Source organism: Xiphophorus couchianus, chromosome 5 (genome assembly GCF_001444195.1).
Source record: "Xiphophorus couchianus chromosome 5, X_couchianus-1.0, whole genome shotgun sequence".
NCBI lineage: Eukaryota > Metazoa > Chordata > Actinopteri > Cyprinodontiformes > Poeciliidae > Xiphophorus > Xiphophorus couchianus.
The window spans coordinates 33,733,450-33,755,408 of NC_040232.1; the positions used below are offsets into that span (position 1 = coordinate 33,733,450).

Consider the following 21,959-nt stretch of genomic DNA (forward strand, 5'->3'; position numbering starts at 1 on the left):
TAGGCTTTGGCTCCCTCTGCTGAAACCTTTTGAGTATTGCATCAAACAAAATAAGAGGGAAGAAGAGGATTGAGTAAAAAAGTTTAAGAAATTTGAATTTGAGCTCTTCCTTGTGATACTGACTGTGGAAGTCAAACGTTTTCCAGAAAAGCTCAAAATTAATTTTATTTGTTTTAGCAACATTATAGCTAAAACTAGCTGTTGTTGCTAAGAGCAACAACAGCAAATAAATACTCTCAAAGATGATTAAAAAAATAAAAGAAGAAAGCCAAGAGTTAATTTCCTTTGCAGCCTTCCGGATACACTAAGACAAATAGTCCTACTTAAACTTAAACTGTACCTTCAGTTTTGTTAGACCCCGACTCGAAGACGCATCGCTCTAGCCGAACCTCCACAGTGGAGGACAGACCGCCGCTCCCAGTGGAGGTTTGTGAAGGAGCAGCAGTCGACGGGATCGATGGTACATCCCCGACACTGCTGCCGCCGCCGCCGTCTTCTTGGCTAGAGGGCGGAGCTCCACTTACTGTAGAACAGCAGCAGAAATAGTGTGAAATGTGAATGTTTCATGAGGGCAATGAAATACAAAACTGCCAATGGAGGGAGAATAATACGGCCAAATTACCTCTAAGAGGAAAAACACAACATTAGATTAAGCTATAGTATCCACTACTACTCCATTATCAGACAGTTACTAAAACAAATTTGTTCCTACAAGCATTTTTTTTTTTCCAAAACACCTACCACTGCTCTTCTCTCCATCGTTTTTTTCCTGTGCGGCCTCCTCTTTTGTTGATTCGTCTTCCGCTGACCGCTCTTTAGCCTTGCCATCCTCCTGTTCTTCATCCTTCGGCTTGGCCTCCTCTTCTCCCTTCTCCAAATCTTGCTCCTTCTTCTGCATCTCCAGCCTCGCCCTCTGGGCCTCTTCGGCAGCCCGTCTCTTCACCTCCTCCAGCTCTTCCTCCTTCTTAGCTCGCAGTCGCTCCAAGATTTCCTCTGAGTGGAAACAGAGAAGGGAAATAATGTTAAGACATGGTCAAATTGAAAGTCCAGAAAGGAAAATCTGCTAAAAAGGTGAAGGCTAGTATTTTTTTTTAAATCAGCTGCTTAAGGGAACTGCTTCCATGCTAAAGCCAGCAGGAAAAGTGATCTGCAGTTATTGTTATAATATCAGTTTGCAGTAATAAAGCGTTGCTTGGGACAAAGGGAATTGTTTTGTGTGTGTTGTTTTTTTTTATTTAGTGCAGAAATATTGCTGACAAGCCAGAGGCAATAAAGTGTTCAATTATTGTTTTCTTTAGTCAAAATGAAGCAATGTCTGTGGTGAGGTGGACACAGGAAGTTACACCTCTTGGAAATATAGGTTAATATAAGGGACAGAAAGACTGAGATCTGATTTAAACCTGAAAATAATTTGAAAAGATGAATACAATTGATCTTTTGCACTCATTTGATAGCAATGAGAGAACATACCATAAATTAAATAAAATTTTTTTTAAAAAAGACAAGAAGAATCATAGAGTCCACCAGCTTAAGGAATTTCCCATTCTTTACCGTTGGCAGCGGTGAGGAAGCACTTGTTGTTGCCGCGAGCCTTGTTGGTGAGGTCTTCGGTGATGTCCATGTGAGTGTGCACCTCGTCCCTTATCTCCTCGAGGGCTGCGTACAGATCGGCCTCCCAGTACTCTTTATCCAGCCGGTCTATCACCTCGGCCAGCTGGACCTGACAAACACAGAGTGTGGGAGACTTAAGCATGATGGCAAAAACAAATTTAAAAACAAATATGAACTTCTTTACGAGGGGAAAAACCCGAATCTCTACCTTTGTGCTGTAGTACCAGATGGCTTTGTCTTCTTGCTCACCGTCCTCCTCACTGGAGACGACAGTTCGATTAAAACAATAGTATTCTTTCATTTATATTTGTTTATGGGTTTATAGAATGGTGAAACGGTAAATGGTCTGTACTTGTCTAGAGCTTTATCCAGTCCAGAGGATCCCCAATGCAATTCATGCAACATTCAGTCATCAACCTGCATCTAAAATCTCCAATATAAGCTGACAGAAATGTTCAACTGCAGCGTTTAGTCCTCTCCGCACGGAGACCGACTGTTTAGTAATAAATGGGTCAGTTGTTCTCATACCTGTTCTTGTTGCTGACTATTGTTCTCTGAGTAAAATCACTTGATCGAGCCTTTTTTGTAGCATTCCACATTACAAAATAAGTCATAGTAGCATGTATGATTTGTTCGGATATCGTATCGGGTCAACATTGGTATCGGCCAATTCTAAAAGCTGCAATAACGGTATCGTATCGGAAGTGAAAAAGTTGCATCGGAACTGCACTCTTACAGCAGTTATTAAGGAATACATTAGCTTCATTTAATCAGCCAAATGCAACACTACAGCTGCCAACTAAGTACTGAGTTTCTCCTTTCCAGCACTGGAAACATTTTCTGCTTTGCTTGTAAGAAATATTTTACAAGTATTGTAACAGACTTTTTTGTGTACTGTATATTTTGGGGTATTGTAATGTAATTAAGGGACTTTGTCATGTTTTCATGTCATTTAAACAGAAGCTATCTCCGTCAACTGAACAGACATCTATCTGTAGGTGTTGCTTTGGCTCCAGACTGTTGACTGCTTCTAGAAAAGATGTCAAAATGCCACTGCTGTATTTAACACCTGAGGCTGTTTTTTTTCTTTGAATTATCCGGCACTGGTGGCTCACTGAACATCATTAATAGTTTATCTTTGTAAGGAAGCTTGTTTACCTGTTTCTAAAGGAAACAACGTATATTGTTCCCAAATTTTTTGTTTGGGAAATTTATTGTTCACAAATTGTACATCCTTTTGTTAATGCCTCAGAAGATGGGGTCAGACTAACACTGTTGTGAGAAAAGGTCAGAATGAGATGATTTTCCATCTATTAGCCCTTATTGGCCAAATACTGAAAAAGCTGAAATTTTGTTATTTAGTGCATATATTCTAACACAAAGAACTCTCACTTCCATTTGTCGATTGAAGCATCAACCAACAGAAACATTTGTTTTAGTTAGGAATCTTTACTTCAATGTCTAAAGTGGGTTATATTTGTCGTTCATGTTTTGTTGGATTCGAAACTACAGAGTCCACCAATGAACTGGCAGCAAAATGTCGTCTAATTTCCTTGTTGGAGCTCTTTGGTATTGGTGTCGGTCAGAAGAGGCCTGATTAGTGCATCTCTAGTTGTTATGATCAATGGAGGAATAGTACATAAATACTTAATATAAAAAAAAGAAGTTTATTTTGGTGTCCTCCTTTTTCCAACTTTAACAAAAAGCAGAAAAGGGTTACTATGTTTCGATGTACACAAGGTAACCGTTTTCTGTTTGTTTAAAGCTAAGAACCTGCAGTAGATTATTTCTAATTGGTCAACCGTCCCTGAAAATCTCGGAATGGAAAAATCCGACCTTAAGGAAAACCGAATGTCCTATTAGCCAGAAAATTATCGGAGCCACTGAAAGTTTTGGAGACTCTTGCCTTGCAGACATCTGCTCCAATCTCAATTTTCATGAATTTTAGGCAGCTGGATGCAGCAAAACAAAAACATAACCTGAACATTAGTCATACCGCCGGCAGATTTAGGTTGAAAGTATTTAATTTTTCCAACATGTTCTGGTGTGAGTGGTTCATTGGAATGGCTCAGTCAAAGGGTTGAGTTAAACCAGATCATATCAAATAATTTTTGAGGTGGTATTTTAAAAATTAAATGTGAATAATCTTTTTTTTTTCAATATTGGTCGTCCTTTTGCTGTCGTTTTGACAGAAATCCATTAAATTTCCTGTCAAAAATAACGTTTCTGGTAAAATGAAAGTAATCTTAAATCAAAATTTAAAATTACATGTAATTTGTCCGTGCCTTTCTTGGCACTCAAGGTCACCTTAACATCAAAAATCTGCTAGGAGTACGAATAATTTTGAGATTAGCTGTACAGTTTTGTGTTTTCAATGTTTTTGTTACCAAATTTATTTCTGCAAGTAGTACTAATAACTTTCATGTGCTTCGACACATTCTACTTACAGTGTGCAACACTGAAATCATTGACTCTTCTGAATCCTACTTGAATTTAGAAAACAGGTCGCTGCTTATGAACACTGTGAACTTACACAACAATCCGGCGGTTCAAGAACCAGTATTTACGATGGTGCCGGTCAAAGCCAACCGGTAGCTGACGAAGAAAGGGCTTGGTCTTTTGCAATTCAGGCACGCAGTCCGCCACGCCGGGCACCTTGTGCGCCACGCAGACCTCGCACTGCCACTCGTCCTCCGGCACTTCCTGTAAGGGAGGCTTCACGCACTCCAAGTGATAAACAGCCGAGCACGTCTCGCAGCACAGCAGATCGCCGAGCCGATGGCACACCCTGCAGTGGTCGTCGTACGCAACCACGCCTTCCGACATCAGCTCCTCGCGGGCGATGTTGGTCGCCAAGAAATGGTCCACCAAAAACTGGAGGACTTTCACTTTGCTCTCCAGCGTCTCGTACGGGTAATCCTCGTTCTCCAGGAGGGGCAGGATGTGGCGGTATTCCGAGTCACTCTCGCAGTACGCCCGCACCACCTCCGGCCAGGTCATGCCGTCCACGAAATACAGCGTGGAGTTAACCGAGTCCTTGACGTCAGCGGGACCGAACGTGGTGTTGGACGTGTCCTCCTCTCTGAGGATCGCTTTGAGCAAAGAGATGTGGGTCTCAGCCAGCAGCGTGCACTGCTCCTGGCTGGACAATGCCGTGCAGAAGTCCTCGAAGCGGAACGGGGAGAGACGCAGCACCGTGCCGAAGTTGCGTAGCACCTCGTAGACGGCGGACACGTTGAGGAGCTGCGAGGTAGAAACCAGGAGGTCCTCGGAGGACTTGGGAAGCTCCAAAGGGGGAATGTCCTTCGCCTCGAGAGGCGGAGAGCGAGGCCGCAGAGCACGACTCCTTTTACGACCTGCAAAGAGTAAAAAGAGTCTCGTCAGGAGAGAGAAGGGTAGGATGCAATACCAAAGGTAACCTTCTTATACACTGCAATACCTGAATGCTAACAGCCTCTTCAGACATACAGCAAAATCAATGAGTGAGTGCAGTTGCCTTAGTTACATTTTAATAAACAAGTAGATGCTGAAAGAAGAAAGCCTTTCACAATAAGGAATAACTAAATTAGCCGCATGACAAATTAAAATGAACTCAAAAATTTTCATTTGGATGATTAATATTTTTTGAAAGGCAATTTTGTTAACAGAGATCAATTCTTCTTTTTGTTGGACTGTAATGTTTGTTCTCTGTGCACTAATCGGTGAATAAATAAATAAATAAATAAATAGACTTCATAATCCATTTATGTTTTTTTTGTTTATTTATTTTGAATATTTAATAAATCTTCCAGATTCAGTGCTAAGTGTTCTTTACAAAATTAAAGTATGTTGATATTTGCGAGGGCGTACTTGCATTATTATGACATTATTATTGTATTGCTTGAAAATGGTCTGAAAACAACAATATTATCATTTATCGCAATCATCTCTGGGACAATTTGTCATCCAGCAAAATTTGTTATCACGACAGGCCTAAAAAAAACAAAAAAACATCATTGTTATTAAAAATAATTAAAAAAAAAAAAAAAACTAATATATTTCGGTACTTTCCAAGTCAGAGCCCTGATCAACTGTGTTACCAAACATTTGAGATGAGTTTAACACCTAAATTTATTTATCAGCTAAGCATGAGCTGGGCTAAAAATACCCCCCCACCTGGCACTGAGTGTTTTAGGGTTTTATGGATGAGAACAGAAAAGGTGATATGCTGCAGGTGAGACTTCACAGAAAACAGGAACATTTATGCCAAACGAGCTGGAGCAAAACAATCATTTTCAATGTCACATCTTCTCTGCAATTTCCAGAAGTAAAATGTGTCTCAAAAAACCCCCAAAAAGGTTTGATTAGACACCTGGCGTTTTATAAATATGCATGATAAAGCAAACACCTGATTTAGAGTGATCACCAAGTTAATCCTTCACTCGCATAAATGTGGAGCTGTAATTTTTTTAGAAAATAAAAAGGCAAGTCGATTGGGCGTGCCGTGGTGGTTAGCGCGACCCGTATTTGGAGGCCTTGAGTCCTCGACACGGCCGTCACGGGTTCGACTCCCGGACCCGACGACATTTTCCACATGTCTTCCCCCTTTTCCTTCCCCGTTTCCTGTCAGCCTACTGTCATATAAGGGACACTGGAGCCTTTAATTAAAAAGTTATTTTCCCAAAAAAAAAAGTATAATAATAATGTACAAAGGTACAATGGTTCCATGTTTTTATTTATGTTCAAAATATGGCGTATAGAGAAAACATAGTATTCTTCTTAATAATGGTTGGAAAAGCAAATTACTAATAAGACTGTTGCCTGTCTCCACTGATACTTTTGATTCTTCATAACAAAAATTTCAGTCAAAGGAAATATGCCAGTCAAAATAAAACATTACTTCAAATCTGAATCTACCAGGTGTATGAATACTTTAAGCCCGCCTGTCAATATGCCCTTCATTAGATATTTGAATGTAGTTAAAAAAAAAGTGGGCACAGCCAACCTTTGTGGCCTCACTGCTGACGAAAGGTAATTCCTTTTCAATAACCATTGTGCTTTAAATAATATTCTCATAAAGCCATGATACTTGAGTATGACAAGGCCTGTCACGATAAACAATAAATCAATTAATCACTTGCTAAATTAAAGCAAGCTGAATAATTTCCATTTGCATGATTTATCGTTTCTCTTTCTACTAAAAACCGGATGATAAAGGTTTTCAGTCTGGTGCTTTGGTCTCATATAGCCCTTTCTTTTGAAGGACAATTTTGTTTATAGAGACTTCAAATTTCATTTTATTTGTTGTTTCTGTTCTTTTGTTTACTTATTTTGGATATTTTAAATGTTTTTCATTTAAAATATCCGAGGTCCAGTGTTAGGATTTAAAGTTAATTGACCTTTAACAATATGTTCTTGCATTTTTATGCTATTACCGTTTACATTATTTGAAAATGGTCCCAAACAACAATATTATCGTTTATCGCAATAACCTCTGGGACAATTTATCGTCCAGCAAAATTTGTTATCCTGACAGGCCTTTGACAACTGTATTTACATACATAAACATATATATAAAATTTTATTTTATTTTTTTTATATATATACAGACATCCTGGTCACGCTGGAACGGGAGAGAAATGTGTGTAATCCCAGAACCATTTCTGAAGTGTGACAGAAAGAAAACAGAAATCACGTGTGTCGCTGAAAAATAATAATAATAAAAAAAGATTTAGGTCACAGAAAACTCGTGAGTAATTACTTGCCGTAGTCGCTTTAGTAAATACCATATTACGTAAAAATAATCTTAATTGAGCTGCGCCTTCATCAACGTAAGTGTCCATAACTGTCCACGTGAAAAAGGCAAGCTTTCACACCGTCACTATGGTTACGGTGCGCCGCTTTATAAATTAGAGGTTGCCACATGTGGGGGGGGAAAAAAGATGTCCTGCTTTAAATATCATGTACAGAATCAAGTAGTCGGTAAAAATGAATAATGGAATCTAAAACAGAGTTCGTAACAGCATGCAGTTTGACGTATTGTGAAAATAAAATGATGGCGAAAAATTGTTCTACCTGTAACACCTGTTTTGCGAAGAGTAATTAAGTTTGATTAAGAACCTTAAATGCATTTAAAGCTGTAAGCTACACCTAGAAACAACGCCCAGAGAATTACTACGGTGCAAAAAAATAGAAATTTCAATGAATAATATTTACTGTACATAACTCTATGGAATTCATATAAAGTGTACGAGAGAGTTCATACATCCTGTCCCTCCGCGCTTATGTAAACAAATTACAGACGAGGCGCGAGCGAACGCGAAGTAAAATCAGCAGGAGCACGTTCACTTCCAAAACAAAAACAAAACATGTGCTGATCTGACAAAAGTTAAAAACGCCGAAGCCCGTCGGAGCGCGGGGTCAGACCTGTAGGATAGCGGACCGCGGAGCGCACGGTAAACAAAGGCCCGTTTCTGAGTGCCAGCTCCATTTTGAACAATGCGGCTTCGTTTCTGTTTTGAGCTAAAAATAAAATTTGCACTTGAAGTGCTGCAAACGTGCCCTCCTTAACTGCGTGCACTTGCAGACCGACGTACCTGGGGTGCTTCCGAGCGTGCTGTGGCTCCTGAAACTACTCTCCGTACAGTAGCTGGCATCCTCATCATCTGGTAGGTCCTCCAGATAGTCAGACTCGTTTCCCAAGGCCTCCTCATCTTCTAGATCCGACGACGGATTGTCGTTCAATTCGTCTTCGTCAGAACGGTAGCTTAAATTATCGTCCTCCTCGTCGCTGTTGTCGTCGTAGACCACCTTGGTTTGAGGTCGCCTCACTCCGCCTCTACTGCCGCGGCCACCTCTGGACCCCCTACCCCTTCCTCTGCCCCGCGATGCCGCTGCAGCCGCTGCTATGGAGGCTCCAACTTTCCTACGGCCCCGCGACGAATGAAAGTTCTCTCGGCCGGAGATATCCGTATCCACCTCCACGGAACCGATGCTGCAAACACCGCCACTTCCTCCTCGTCCCCGGCCCCGTCCTCTGCCTCTTCCCCGTCCACGCATCCCTCTGGTCCTGCCACCCCGAGAGCCCCGGACTGGCCCCGGCGAGCTTTCCCGCATCACGGCTGCTTGTTTGGGCGGCCTTCCTCTTCTCCCCCTCATTGTAGGAGAGAAGCTACGTTCCGCTTCAATCTCGGTGCTCGGAAGAGGCGCACACTCCGGAGAAAAACGGGGAGGACGACAATAGCGGGTCCGGCGACGGTTCTCAATGGGTCCCCACAGAGCCCGGGTCTCGGTTTGAAGGAGGAAAGCTTAAACTGAATGGCCGGTGTCCCGCTCCGAGTCGCCTGCAGACGCCATTTTTCTTCTCGACTCTCCCTCCGTTGAAAACACAGCAGGCCTCAAAGCTGCGTAAAGTTACACTCAAGCAGTAACGTTGAAACCGGAAGCGAGCCTCTTTCCCATTAGCGTTTAGGAGCTGATAATAGTCGTGAAAATAGCACAGTAAGGTAAGAACCATTAACTGAATGAATTTGAACAACTTATTACGCCTCCTACAAATTAAAATCAATATAGGGAGAAGTCTGAAACTATGAAGTTTTAACATGTTTACTGGAGCTCTTCCGGAGAAGTGACGGTCACCTCCAGCTTGACGCTGCCAAACTTGAGTTAATTCGCGGTCACGTGACTCTATTCTACAACAGACGCAATAGCCGTAGTTCATAAAATTACTTATCCATGCTAACGCTAAGTGCACTTAACTAGCCGCTTACCGCGTGTATGAACAGATGCAAACACAGGTGGGCCAGATATATCGTTGATTATGTACTGCAATAACCTCTTATAGTATGTTTTCAGTCCCGACGCCATTATCGTCACATACGGCGCAGCGAACGACACTGAGCTGGACTTAAAGAACTTATTAAAGTTTGTCCCACTCACACTTTCACATGTCAAAGTTAATTTTTTTTTCTTTACACAGTTGCATTATCCCTTTTTATTTTCTACTGAATTTACATAGATACATTACATTTTGACAATGTGTTTCTTATCCTTTCTAAATAGCAGCTCAACAGACAAGCTAACTAAAGTTTGCTTTCTGACACAGCCTAATATCAATAACGCTGTTATTACATACGAATAAATCCAGTCATGAGGAAGATTAAACACGTGGTACCATCTGGATTATTACGGCATATTTGATGACGTATGATAACAGTTGTCGTGGCCGAGTGGTTAAGGCGATGGACTAGAAATCCATTGGGGTCTCCCCGCGCAGGTTCGAATCCTGCCGACAACGAGATTTTTTCCTTTCATTATCGCAGCCAATAAAGAAATCTACTCGTTTTGCCCAAAATTATACCATATCATGCCACTATGCTTCTCAAACAACTTCAATTTATATACAGCGTGTTAGAATCCAATTCTAAATTCATTAAAATCCAATCAAGTCAAACATTTACCGTCACACCCAATGTAATACAGTTGAATACTTTGGACCTTCAACAGTGGCTCGTTACTTTGGCTAAAAATGAAAAACAGATAACAAATCTGAACCAGGAACAAGTGCAGCCTCTGCATATGGTGCGCCTGCTCTCCAACTGAGCCATGTGGCGCCCGTTTTCAGTCTCTTGATTCTGTGTTGTGAATCAAGAAGCTCTACTTAGAGCTTCCAGCTGTTGTGCCTGGAAGCTCTACGTCATTAATTCACTGGAATGTCAGCAGGATTTTCTGCTGCCACCATCCTCTGTGTCCCCTCTCTCCTCACTGGCCCAGTGCCGCTGTCTTGTCTCAGTCAAGTCAATTTATGATGATACACACTTCTTTCACAACTTGATTTTCTTATCTTCCTCCATCTTGTCTAGTGGTGTTTAAAACTATAAGAATAAAAAGCCCAAGGACTTTTAACTCAATGTGTTGAGTTATTTTTTTCTCTTCCTAAGCTTGGCGAGGCGTGGCACCCAAGCAGACGACCCTAAACAACACTTTCTTTCTTTGGTTGATGAGTTACAAATTGATATTCTTAAACAATAAACATTCATTATAAATCTTAATAAATCTAATAATCTTAAAAAAGTGATTAAGTGCATTAACTTGAGATTTTTAACAGTACACTTTCAAAAAAATCTATCTACATGTAACAAATATTTGTGCATATAATTTTGTAGAAGGAAAAGAAAACATCAAATCAATCAAATAAATTAATATTTGTCTCCCTAATTTACAAAAATTATGTAAAGCATACACACCAACATCATATTTGCCAAACAAATTGCAGCTTAAAGCAAAACATGCAGGCGTCTGGCTAAAATTAATCCAACCTCTCGCTGTACCCACACCAGTCTCTTCTAACACTACACTGCCCTCTTGTGAGCAAGTAATCTAACTACCAACTGCAATCGAAAATGAAAGAAAGCTACAACTATTTTCCTGTGCAACATAAAAATCTGACAAGTTATAATATAATAATATAAAATAAATATAAAATAATATATAAGAATAAAATAATTTATATCGCTATTTTCACCCTGTGGTTTGTACTATAAAATACCTATTTTTCATTTAGCTTAACCAATTCTGATTATTTTTTCTTCAAAATCGCTGAATCTTCGCATTTTCCCTTTCAAATGCTCAGAAGCGAAGCAGGTGAGGCAGCAGCGAGCTGAACCTCACCTGGAATTGATCAACCTCTCGCTAACTGCACTGGCTGCCATTTTATGTGAGCATGATCCTCCTGTCTGTACGTCACCAATAAAATGGTTAAAAAACATTCAATGTAACTAATTGCCATAATTTAGCTTATGTATATAATGTAAAGTGTTTTATGTCACCAACAGTGTGTATATCGTGTATCGTGTGCTGAGGAGCGATCAGAAACAGCAGAGAACAGATTCGAGGTGAGGCAGGCAGTTTTCTTGCCTCATGCCAGGGGGCGCTCATGATCCCAGACATTGTGACTCCACAACTGCAGAGTAAGAAACAGTAACAACGAGCTAGCCATACATTCAAGTGCAGCTATATATTTATGGTTTTCTTCTCTTACCACAGCAATCACTTATGAATAATCGCAAAATAAACATTAATACACACGACTGCAACAGGCTGAATGTTCTGCTCTTTGCAGAATGTGGTGGTAAACATATTCTGACTTTGTTTGGTCAGTTGAACAGGAAATTAGGAGGAGGCAGGAGAGAATGACATGCAGCAGATTGCCCAGGACTTGGAATTGAACCCAGGGTAACTGTGTTGAGGTCTACAGCCTCTGCAGATGTTAAACAAAACATGACTTGCAGTCTTATTGTGAAGCTGATTAACGCCATGTCAAAAATAACTGAATCAGGCGTTCCTTAGCCCCTTGTGCTTCTCTTTTATACCAGCAGACAACACATAAGCTCAACAACACATACGTTTTATATTTATAGCAAGGAATTAATTTAATAGTCGACTTTCTTCCTGTATTAGTAATGATTTCTGGTTACATTTTAGTACTTTCATGGATTGAACTTTTTTGCCTTTTCTACTCAGATTTTCATGTTAAGTTGCACTTTATTTTGTTAAGTTTGTTATACTATCTTGAATCTGTTATTTTAAATAAAGACTAACAGAAAGATCACACAGTTCCTTTCATTCTTGATAAAACCTGCTTTTTCTTCTTATAACAAACAAACCAGACATAACAAGTTTGGGCTTCTTCAGGGTCCAAAGTATTAAATTATGATTACAATTATCATCTAATATTATGTACAGATGTAATTCTAATATTAATTTAACACCTGGGACCCTGGAGAAGTCCAAACTTGTTAAATCAGCTTTTTTATGTTTGGTATAAAAAACGACAACAACAAAACAAACAACACAGAATTTATCAAAAAAAGAAAATAGATAAATGGACTGAACTTGTGTAGTGCCTTGTTAATCCTTTAGACCACTCAAAGCGCTTCACACTACAGTCACATTCACCCACACACACATTTACACTGACATGCAGATCGGTGGGCAACTTGGGGTTGAGTGCCTTGCCCAGGGGCACCTCAACATGTGGCAGGAGGAAGCTGAAATCGAACTTACAACCTTCTGATCACAAGACGATCACTCTACCCTCAGAACCACAGCAATAAAAAAATTAAAAAATCCACTTCATGATCCTTTTGTTCATCTTTTTTTAAAACAATATAACGAGCCACATTTCGCTACAAAAAAGTGCAATTTAACATTAAAAGTGAGAAATTGTTACTATTATAAGAAGAATTTAAATTCTTAAATTAATATGCTGCTATGAATATTGAGCTGTGTGTTGTTGCGCCATCTACCATTCAAAAGGCAAAGGGCTGTTTTTAATTTTTTAAGCAATTCCGGCAATTTCTTGAAACCTTTTGGGGGCAATTTACATCGACCAATTGACCTAACCCACATGTTTTAGGAGATGTGAGGGATAACCGGAGCACCCTGAGAAAACCCACACAAGCACTGGGAGAACATGCAAACTCCACACAGCAAAGATCTGACACATCCTCTCTGTGAGCTGCAGTGCTAACCACTGCATCACCGCGCTGCCCACTTTTTTTTCATTTCAAATTCATCTTAATGTTGAATTTAAACTGAATGTTTTATTGAATTGGGTCAGGAAGGGATCTGTTTTCTAGTTGGTTCATGGGGGCTGGAGGGGGATGAGGGGAAACTTGCCTTTTTAAATTTTCTCGATGGTGAAAGCAAGCTTCCCGTATACAGAGTCTACTGACCGCTGTGTGACCAACACAAGTGTGTTTCCTCTGTTGCAGGTCTTCCACCTTCTCCAAATTGTGCGGATTTTTGCTGGAGATCTTCATTCTCAGCTCTGAGTGTCGGCAGGCTGCAGATCATCATTAGCTCTTTTCCAAATTAAGACTTTTCTCACAACTCATTTGCTGCTGGTATTTTTCTGCTTGTTCTTTTAGTGCAGCAACATCGGTTTCGTACCTGCAGTTTAACTCCTGGTATAAACCTTTAATCCTCTCCAGCTCGACCTGTGCATCCCTTTCCTTCTCTTGCAGGAGTTTGATCTTTTTACCCATACTTTCTCGGAGGGCGGCATTCATAGCTCTGGCGTTGTAGAGAAGCGCCATGTCCTCCTTTGACTTCTCCAGGTGAGCTTTTTTCTCCTGAGTGACATGCAGCTGAAGATGTTCGACCTTCTGCTGCAGAGAAGATCCGCTACATTTTAAATGTTTCACCAACCCACGGAATTTCTCCAGCAGCGTCTCAAACTTTTTTGACATTTCGCCAAAGAGACAATCCTTCTCAGCTCGCCAATTTGCTGGAGGTCCTGCTTTGCTCTTTCTGAATTGGCTTTTCTCTCCTGGTCCAAGCTGTTCTGATATGTTTCCACCTCTTGTTTCAGTCCAGAAACATCTTTTTCATACTTGCAGTTCAGCTCTTTGTATGAAAGCTGTTCCTGCAAACTTTTCCTCAACAGTATCTAGGCCTGTTTAAGCCCTAAAACTGTATCTCAGCACCCCTGAATCAGGTTGCCACCCTTCCCGTAAAATACAGAGTCGTCTCATATTTGGCCGTTAAATGTGCGTCCCGTATTGAACCGATACATAACTGTCCGATAGAAACGCCTATCATACACACGTCAGCACTAAGTTTAACAATAATGACCAAAATAAAACACAGGAAATATTAAGGTCAGCTAAATTGTCGTGGCGGGAGCTAAAGGACCCCAGAACGCTACGGACCGACGCTGAACGTCACCGTTGCCTAGAGACGGACACTACTCAGCCGCGGTGAGCTGCTGTCAACCCGCGTCTTTTTAAAACGTCCTCGACCCGATTCCATGTCCTTAGAAGCAAAAACGCTTTTAAAATACAGACGTGAGTGAAAAGACGCGCATTATAAGCTGAATAATTTAAGAGAGGATGGATACTGTGGACATCGAAAGACAAAAAAAAAGTGTCCGTCGTGGCGCAGTGTGCTGCTGGATGTCAGACCCATCAGAACCTTAAGAACCAGAAATCAGCGTCTCTTCATCCTCAATCATCTCCTGAGGCTGAAATGGTACAAAACATTTAGTTATTATTGACTAAGTTTCTTATTGTGATTGTTCTCGAAACATTGAGCAAACAGAAAATGTCCAAGGTAATAAAATACACATATTATCCTACTTCACCATACTGTAACTTGCCAGTCTTATGGACGCACACTCTCATAAAACCACAAAACTACATACGAACACAACTCCTGCTGACCTGCACTGCTTCTTGAACAGCGTTTTGATCAAAATATTACTCACAAACCGGTCGCGCCAACCTAGTGGCGAAGCTAAGAACTACAATACAGCCTTCAGAGCATTTTATTCTTTATATTCAAAATAGTCTGTGATTCACTTGTTTTTATCCCATATACGATCATCTCTTGTGAACGTTTTTCAGTGTCTATGCATTGGTACTGAAATTTTGCTTGTTTAGCCAAACATTTATTTTATTGCTCTTGTGTCACCAAACACAGTACGTCTTGGAAAAAGAGAGTGGGAAAGAAAATTTGGAAGAAATAGACAAGGCCTGGAAAGTTTGTTTCTTTTATCAAACATTTATTGCTTTCCTAGTCCTTTTTTTGCTTTATATACAGATGTGGGAACTGGTAACAATATGCTAAGTTGATGCCATAAGTGGAACATTTAGGTTTGGTAGCTGGCACTGTTAAAGTTGCATCGTCACATTTCTATTTACAGCATGCACATTCTTCCTGTACGTTTGTTTGCTTTCACGGTATTCTGTGGCTTCCTGCCGCAGCCTAAAACAGCGCAAAATTGGTTAACCATAAACCTCACACTGTCTTGTATTATTAGACTTGCTGGTTTCTGTGTAGGCCAGTGTGTTTCCACACCAAGTAGTCTCCTTATGCTAAGCAGCCAGCAGGGGGCGCTAACTCCTCATTAACTTCACATGCATAAAAACAGAAGTAAACTCAAGTAGCAACTGACAGACCAGCTACAGTTTTTCATCTGGTGCTTGCGCTCCTCTTCCTCTGTTGTCACCCCAGGCAACTGCCAGTTTGCGAGAGATGGTACAAGGGAGCAAAGAGGAGTGAAACATAATAGGACAACAGAAAACATAAGTGAAATACAGATCAAGGAATAAATAATAGACATAACCAAACTAAAAACAACTAGACTGAACTAAATCAAAACCGAAACAAGGCTTACATGATCAAAAAATAACGACTGGCCAGTGGCGGCTGGCCAGTAGGGGGCGCTTGGGCGCCGCCCCCTTTAAATTGTTTAGATAATAAATGATTTCTATTCTGAACTGCAAAATACTTAGAAATGTATTTATTCATACTGTGTGTCCAATAGACATGTTAGAATGTATTAAAATAGTAAATACATAATTCTAATTGCTCACTTTGTGCACACTTCCTATGTGCAGGGCGCCGTCCTAATGAGTGTGTATGTAGGCGCATCAACTTTTGGCAAGCAGGTGATCTGAGGCTGACTTTTAATTGGTTGTTTAAGGTTTTCCACAGGGCGCAGCGCTCTGCGTCCCGGACACACCCATTTTGTTGTGTCATTACTGGTAGAGCGTCAGTACTGGCTCATTTTTTTTAAAACATTGTGTGATTGGACAATCCCCGATTCGACTCATTAGCGCAGCTGCAGTTCGTTAGGTCGATTCACGGTTACGTTTGCATTAAGCAATGCATTTTACTGCTTTCCGTGTTTGCTATTTCAAAGTTCTGGCACGGAGGCAATGTGGACAACAACTGGGGTAAGAGACTTAAAACATCTTTCAGAAAAATGCAAACGGCACGAAAACAGCCGCAGCCACCTAGACAATGCAATGAAGCTAAGTTTTTGGGGGAAACTTAGCATAGCTGAAAGGTGCTTTTCAACTCTGAAAAGAATCAAGACTTTTCTGAGAAACTCAATGACTCAGGACAGGCTGAATGCATTGGCCATGTTGTCAATGGAGAAAAGACTAGTCACAGAGATGACTGACTTTAACAAGAATGTAATTGAGAAATTTGCAGGGCAGAAGGAAAGGAGGGCAAAATTCATGTTCAAATAGTGCTATTTTTTAAGATTTGTTTTGTTTGTTTTTCATTTGTTTGTTTGTGTGTGCCCCCCTCAGTTTTGTTAGCACCAGCCGCTACTGCGACTGGCTAAGACAAAAGCAGAACAAATAATCAAAACTATGAAACAAAACAATCCAAAGTCCTGACAGAAATGACCGTCAGCGCTGAAAGAGCCCTTAAAACAAAGATGTGCATAGAAATCCAGTGTCCGGAGCTTCAAATTTGATTTTCTACAGAGACTTTCTGCGTATTTGTCTTAGCATGCAAATAAAATGACGTTTTAATTTGGCTGTCACAACAATTTTTCTTTCTTAGAATTAAAAAAAAAGCCCAAAACCATGTTTACTTTATATTAATGTGTTAATTACCTGTAGAATTTAGATTGACTTTCATTGTTTTGTTGCAAGAATAATAAAAGATAGTGGAAGTTATAAAAAATATATACATATAAAGCAATGACAAGCCCTAAAGTACAAATATTGTGTTAATATAAAAAAAATAATTAGAATAATTAGTAACTGTCACATATAGCTACTGAACAACAGATGTGAGAGGAAAAAGTGGACATTAATTGTTGACTTGCGATCTTTTCAGTGGGATGTGTAAGTTTGAGATGCAGTAACTATGACACAGCTTTCGAAATAAAAGCTGTTTATATTTTCTGATCATTTTATAACCCGCTGGTGAACGAACTAACAAGATTTCACTAAAATCGAAAGCTTTACTTGATGTTACAGTGGTCCTATCCATCATCATTGCTTACTCCATCATTATTCACAGCATTCACCAAAAATAAAATCATTGCTCTCACGCGATTTCCTTTCACTTTCAGAACAATGTTTTGCATAAATCAAACGACACCCTGCTTTCAATCCAAAACCCAACAGGCTCTTTTTCCAAATGATTAGAACCGTGACTCCGGCTTCCCATTTCCTGGTTACAAGTTAAGACTTCAGGTCCGTTTGAACTTCCCTCGACTTGGTTCGGTTTTATTTACGGAGCCACCTCTTTCTCACAGATCCAGTAGTTTTCGTCTCCACACGGTATGTCGTTCCAGCTGTTTTCCAGCTCAAAGAACCTTATCTCCACACAGTTTTCTATTTTGCCTTCGAAACCGTTTGGCTCTCCAGGCCCCCAGTAGCTGAAACCAAAAGAAGACAAAACACGACTTCAATGGCAAGAAAAGATGTTTTAGTAAAAAAGTACAAACTGACATGTTAGTATGCATCCTATTTTTATTCACGTTAATTATTGAGGTGTAATCATCACTTTCTACATCTTTTTATGCTTCACAAAACAGAAACATGGTAAAAACAAACAACAACAACACCTTTTGGTCAGCGGAGTCCCATCCACCCATGTCCAGTTCCCCGTCTTGGTCTTATTATGAAGTCCGAGCCAAGTGAGTCTGTTAAACTGTCTTGTGAAGTCCTTACGCAGAAAATGCAACCATAAGAAATGCACATATTTACTTAAAATAATTACCCAATTATTTCATTTTGAATGAAGACACGCTTACCTGTTCTTCTTTGGTGTTGATGATCACCAGGTCAGCGCCTTGCTGCAGACAGAACCGTCTGCTCTGCTGCCACGTGTTCCTGGCGAAAGAAATATAATACACACTGGAATGGAAACGCACCCATCCCCGCTGGATGTACCGCTCTGTGGAGGGGAGAAAAACTCTTCAGACTCTTTCCACTTACCCTGTGATTGCATCAAAATTTGTTTTAGAAAAGCTTTACAGGTTTTAATCAAAAGACGAACTAATGCGGTGTAACAATGTAAAGTCTAAATTAAATGGTCACACTTTACTTAAAGGTGTGTACGTAAGACTGACTTGCCACTGTCAGAAACATGACACAACACCTGTCATGAAGATGAAGGAGCCTTTGAGAATGTTTACGACTGCTGTCATGAAGTGTGATAATTACATTTTTAATGCAAAGTTCACCATTTTAATGGACTTTTAACACAAGATTTAGTGTAATTTTCTATCACAAGTGTCATTATCTACAGAAAGGCACTTCACGACAACAATCGTAAATGTCCATAAAGACTCCTTCATGTTCCTGACAGGCGTTGTGTCATGCTTATGACGGTGTCATGTCAGTCTTATGAACACCCCGTCAAATAAAAGTGTTACCACCTAAACGTCTCATCTGTGTCAGTTTGTCTTAGAGGTGCATTGATCCAAAGTTATGAGTAATTATTGAGGTTCTTTCAGATGCTTAAACAATGTGTCTTTTATCTGCATTTTATCTGTTTGGAGATCCGAGCAAAGTCATTTGCAGGATGAAAGAGAATTTAGCACAATTTAAATTAATCGTGCTAATGATTATAATTAATCGTGCTAATGATTGTGAGAGATAAATAGCAGAAAATACTATGAAGATTTAGCCTCAATAATTAGTTTACATGCTGTTTGTGTTACCATTGTTGAACTCAGTAGATGTATGTTTTCCCCATAATGAGTTTCATCATCGTCATCAACATCAACATCATCATCATCATCATCACACTTACCGATCAGTTGTCCCTGCTTGACAGTTTCATTACTGCAAGCGGGTCCTGTTGGTGATGTCTGACCGTCAGATTTGACTGAAAGAGAAGAGAATTAATCAACATTGTGAAAACAAGACCTTCGTCGTTCTGTCATGTGATTAGAAAAAGCAAGTGAGCTCATGTTAAAGTGGGAGTCTGTAGTTCATTTTAAGGACCAAACAGTGAAGCATTAGCCAAGTGGAAAGCCCCCATCTTTTGGTTCCCCTCTCTCAGTCTGCGTAGTACCTCTGACTTTTCACAGGTTTCACAACAGTTCGTGATTCTTATCGTCCTGAAATGGATAGAAATGTGTTCATGCTCCCTTCGCCAAGTATGACAATGTGAACGATCCATGTTCACACTATTTAACACCGAAGTCTACATCAATTTGACGCCCATAGGCTCTCCATAAAAGACACATTTCAGGATTTTTTTTTTTGTCACTTTAACACCTACATTTTACATTCTTTAACAAAAGAAAGAAAGATTTCCAATTAAATCAAACCCTTGTGAGACGACACAGATGACTTCACAGGAGGAAAATTGTGAAATGCACTTCCTCAAAATTTGCCATCTAGGACATAACGAATGCCAACGTGGTGGTTGCTATAGTAACGGTGTGAATTCCTCGACCCCGCGGCGACAAACCTTCGCTGAGAAACTGTTGCTATTTTATCATAACTTTCTTCCATTCTGAACCACAAAACAAACATTTTTGTACCTGCAGGAGCCTAAGCTAAATGTTATAAAGATTATATGCATAACTGGTACTGTTTGCTGGTTTACCTTTTTGTTCCTTCTTCTGATTTTTATTGTTTTGAAATTGAAAAAAATATGCACCAATTTCAAAAGGATGAAAGGTTGGTTCGAATACTCCTTGAATAAATGATCAAGTGTTTAGTTTTGTCAGATGATGATGACAGTCATTTGACCTCTTTCTCTTTCATTACTGACACGTGGTTACGTCAGTTTTGCCATTTCCTTTTTATTTTTAATTTTGTTTTTTGGTCAAAATGTTTCAGTTTTTTAGTAAACACTCACACACACACCATCTTTGAGGATAGTTAAAGTTTTTGGATTAGAATTATGTCTTAGGTAATTACAATTTGAGAATTGTCATTCACATTGCACATTCACATTACAATTTCAGAATATTACTTAAACTTCGCTCATTCAGGATCTGCAGTATCAATGTAGTTAATTGTTGCATATTCTCTAGGAATTTTGGTATTTTTTGGTATATCTGAAATGCGTAGATAAATATTTTCTGAAAGGCCTTAAAAATCATACAAAATATTTTTATGTACTATTTTCTGGAGACTTTGCATTACACCCAAATTCCATTTATTTTCGCTCCAATCACCCTTCAGGTCTATTTGCTCCCACAAAATATGACCCGTTATGACCTCTGATTAAACAAAATCTACCTTGAAAGACAAATTAATCCGTAACAACATGTCCTTACAGGGAACCATGAGAAGATATTGGAAAATTATTTCAATCTTTGGTTGTTAAAGTTGGGAACAAATCGCAGACCGACTCAGTACAAAACATCCTGTGCCAGACGGCCCTTTATTTGTAACAAAAAGGAGACAGGAAATGACTATAGCTGAAAAGGCACAAAACAGCAAACGGACAAAATGTCCACGCTTCCTCTCTCAACTTAAGCATTATTTCCAGCAGCTGCTCTTCACATGCATTACAATCTGAGGATATTATTAAATTTGGCTTATAGTCTCTCTGCTAAATGGGGCCTGATAAAACAAATCTGTAACAAAGCACTGCCTTTTTATTATTTGTTTTTTATTAGCCTTTAATCAGCAATTGATGCCATTTTGGAAACATGTTTTTACCCTTCTCTAGTTTGTTTCCTTAATCCAGATAAAACGTGTCGCTCACAAAGCACAAAGCTTAGCTGTCACGCTGACAAATGGTGTAAAACTCACACAGTGTCAGGCGGAGAGACACGTTGACAGCAACTTGTAGGAAGCAAAGGAGTCCAAAGCTAACTCCAACCAGCCTCAATAGCTTTGTCCCTGGATATAGAAACAGGGTCACAATAACAGAGAAATTCTTCTGTTGCATCTTATGTCAAACGTTTGTGTGTGTGTTCGTGTGTGTGTGTGTGTGTGTGTGTGTGTGTGTGTGTGTGTGTTCCTACGCTAAGCCTGACACACCAATGTAAGTCAAACACAAACATAAGTTTCATCCAGTCATTTAATGAGACCAGTGAAGACATATTCTTAAGATAAATTGTGCTTGGAGGCTATTCTTAATATTACAGTAATTGCTAAATAATGGGGGGAAAAAAATGCGTATTTAAAATGAAATCTAAAATAGTAAAGCACACTTTTGAACAGAGTTTTTTTCTTACCTGGTGCAGAACGGCTCCCCTCGTCTCTTCCTCCAGCAGCCGTTGTAACTGAAGGCTCAGGCAGATTCACATAGTCCATGCCGAACTCTGCTGGCTCTCTGCGCACAGCTCTTGCCATCTTACCTTCAGAGCACCGTCGTGTGACATCGGGCAACAAACTGCTTTTCTTGCATGACACTAGAAAGCAACGCACTTCTTCTTCTGTTCGTTTTGCAACAAAAACAAGACTTGCTTTTTCTTCCTCTTTCGGGCACCTTAACTCATTTCTCCCCTCATGAGTAAAAGGTCAGAAAACTCCCGGCTCCCCCTAAAAAACATTACTTCATCTAAACCACTGATTTGCCGTACTTAAGAAATACATACGTCATGATGATGATCTGTTCATGTCCGCCACCGACATATCTGA

General features: G+C 39.9%; 2 protein-coding genes and 1 non-coding gene across 6 annotated transcripts in view; 1 reads left to right on the forward strand and 2 right to left on the reverse strand.

The window, feature by feature from the left end:
• Positions 1-9,805, reverse strand: part of LOC114145599 (nucleosome-remodeling factor subunit BPTF) — a 46,364-nt gene extending 36,559 nt beyond the window's left edge. For 2 of the 3 annotated variants that reach the window (XM_028019240.1, XM_028019241.1), the window contains exons 1-6: positions 8,187-9,805; positions 4,145-4,967; positions 1,820-1,871; positions 1,552-1,720; positions 742-993; positions 341-523 (exon numbers count right to left, since the gene is read on the reverse strand). In XM_028019240.1, the coding sequence (XP_027875041.1) occupies positions 341-523; positions 742-993; positions 1,552-1,720; positions 1,820-1,871; positions 4,145-4,967; positions 8,187-8,748 (2,041 nt within the window). In that variant the 5' untranslated portion in view covers positions 8,749-9,805. The remainder of the gene's footprint in view (positions 1-340; positions 524-741; positions 994-1,551; positions 1,721-1,819; positions 1,872-4,144; positions 4,968-8,186) is intronic. The other variant, XM_028019239.1, reaches the window with a different exon arrangement.
• trnas-aga (transfer RNA serine (anticodon AGA)) lies at positions 9,805-9,886 on the forward strand. Its single transcript has one exon. It is a non-coding gene; the product is annotated as a tRNA-Ser (tRNA).
• Positions 9,887-16,921: 7,035 nt separating this feature from the next.
• LOC114145602 (CD209 antigen-like protein E) lies at positions 16,922-21,863 on the reverse strand. Of its 2 annotated transcripts, XM_028019244.1 has the most exons (6): positions 21,554-21,861; positions 21,126-21,215; positions 19,162-19,236; positions 18,158-18,300; positions 17,969-18,069; positions 16,922-17,779 (listed from the first exon to the last, which is right to left on the reverse strand). In XM_028019244.1, the coding sequence occupies exons 1-6, from the start codon at positions 21,669-21,671 to the stop codon at positions 17,632-17,634; spliced, it is 675 nt and encodes a 224-aa protein (XP_027875045.1). In that variant the 5' UTR covers positions 21,672-21,861; the 3' UTR covers positions 16,922-17,631. The 2 variants fall into 2 exon arrangements, with proteins under 2 accessions (XP_027875045.1, XP_027875046.1); XM_028019245.1 differs by lacking the exon at positions 21,126-21,215 and having other exon boundaries at positions 21,554-21,863.
• Positions 21,864-21,959: the final 96 nt, after the last annotated feature.

Coding starts and splice junctions, on each gene's coding strand:
- LOC114145602 (XM_028019244.1), bottom strand. CDS start 21,671: ATGGCAAGAGCTGTGCGCAGAGAGCCAGCAGAGTTCGGCATGGACTAT. Junction 21,216..21,553: donor GGGGAGCCGTTCTGCACCAG/GTAAGAAAAAAA, acceptor TTCTATATCCAG/GGACAAAGCTATTGAGGCTG. Junction 18,301..19,161: donor CAAGCAGGGACAACTGATCG/GTAAGTGTGATG, acceptor TCCCCTCCACAG/AGCGGTACATCCAGCGGGGA.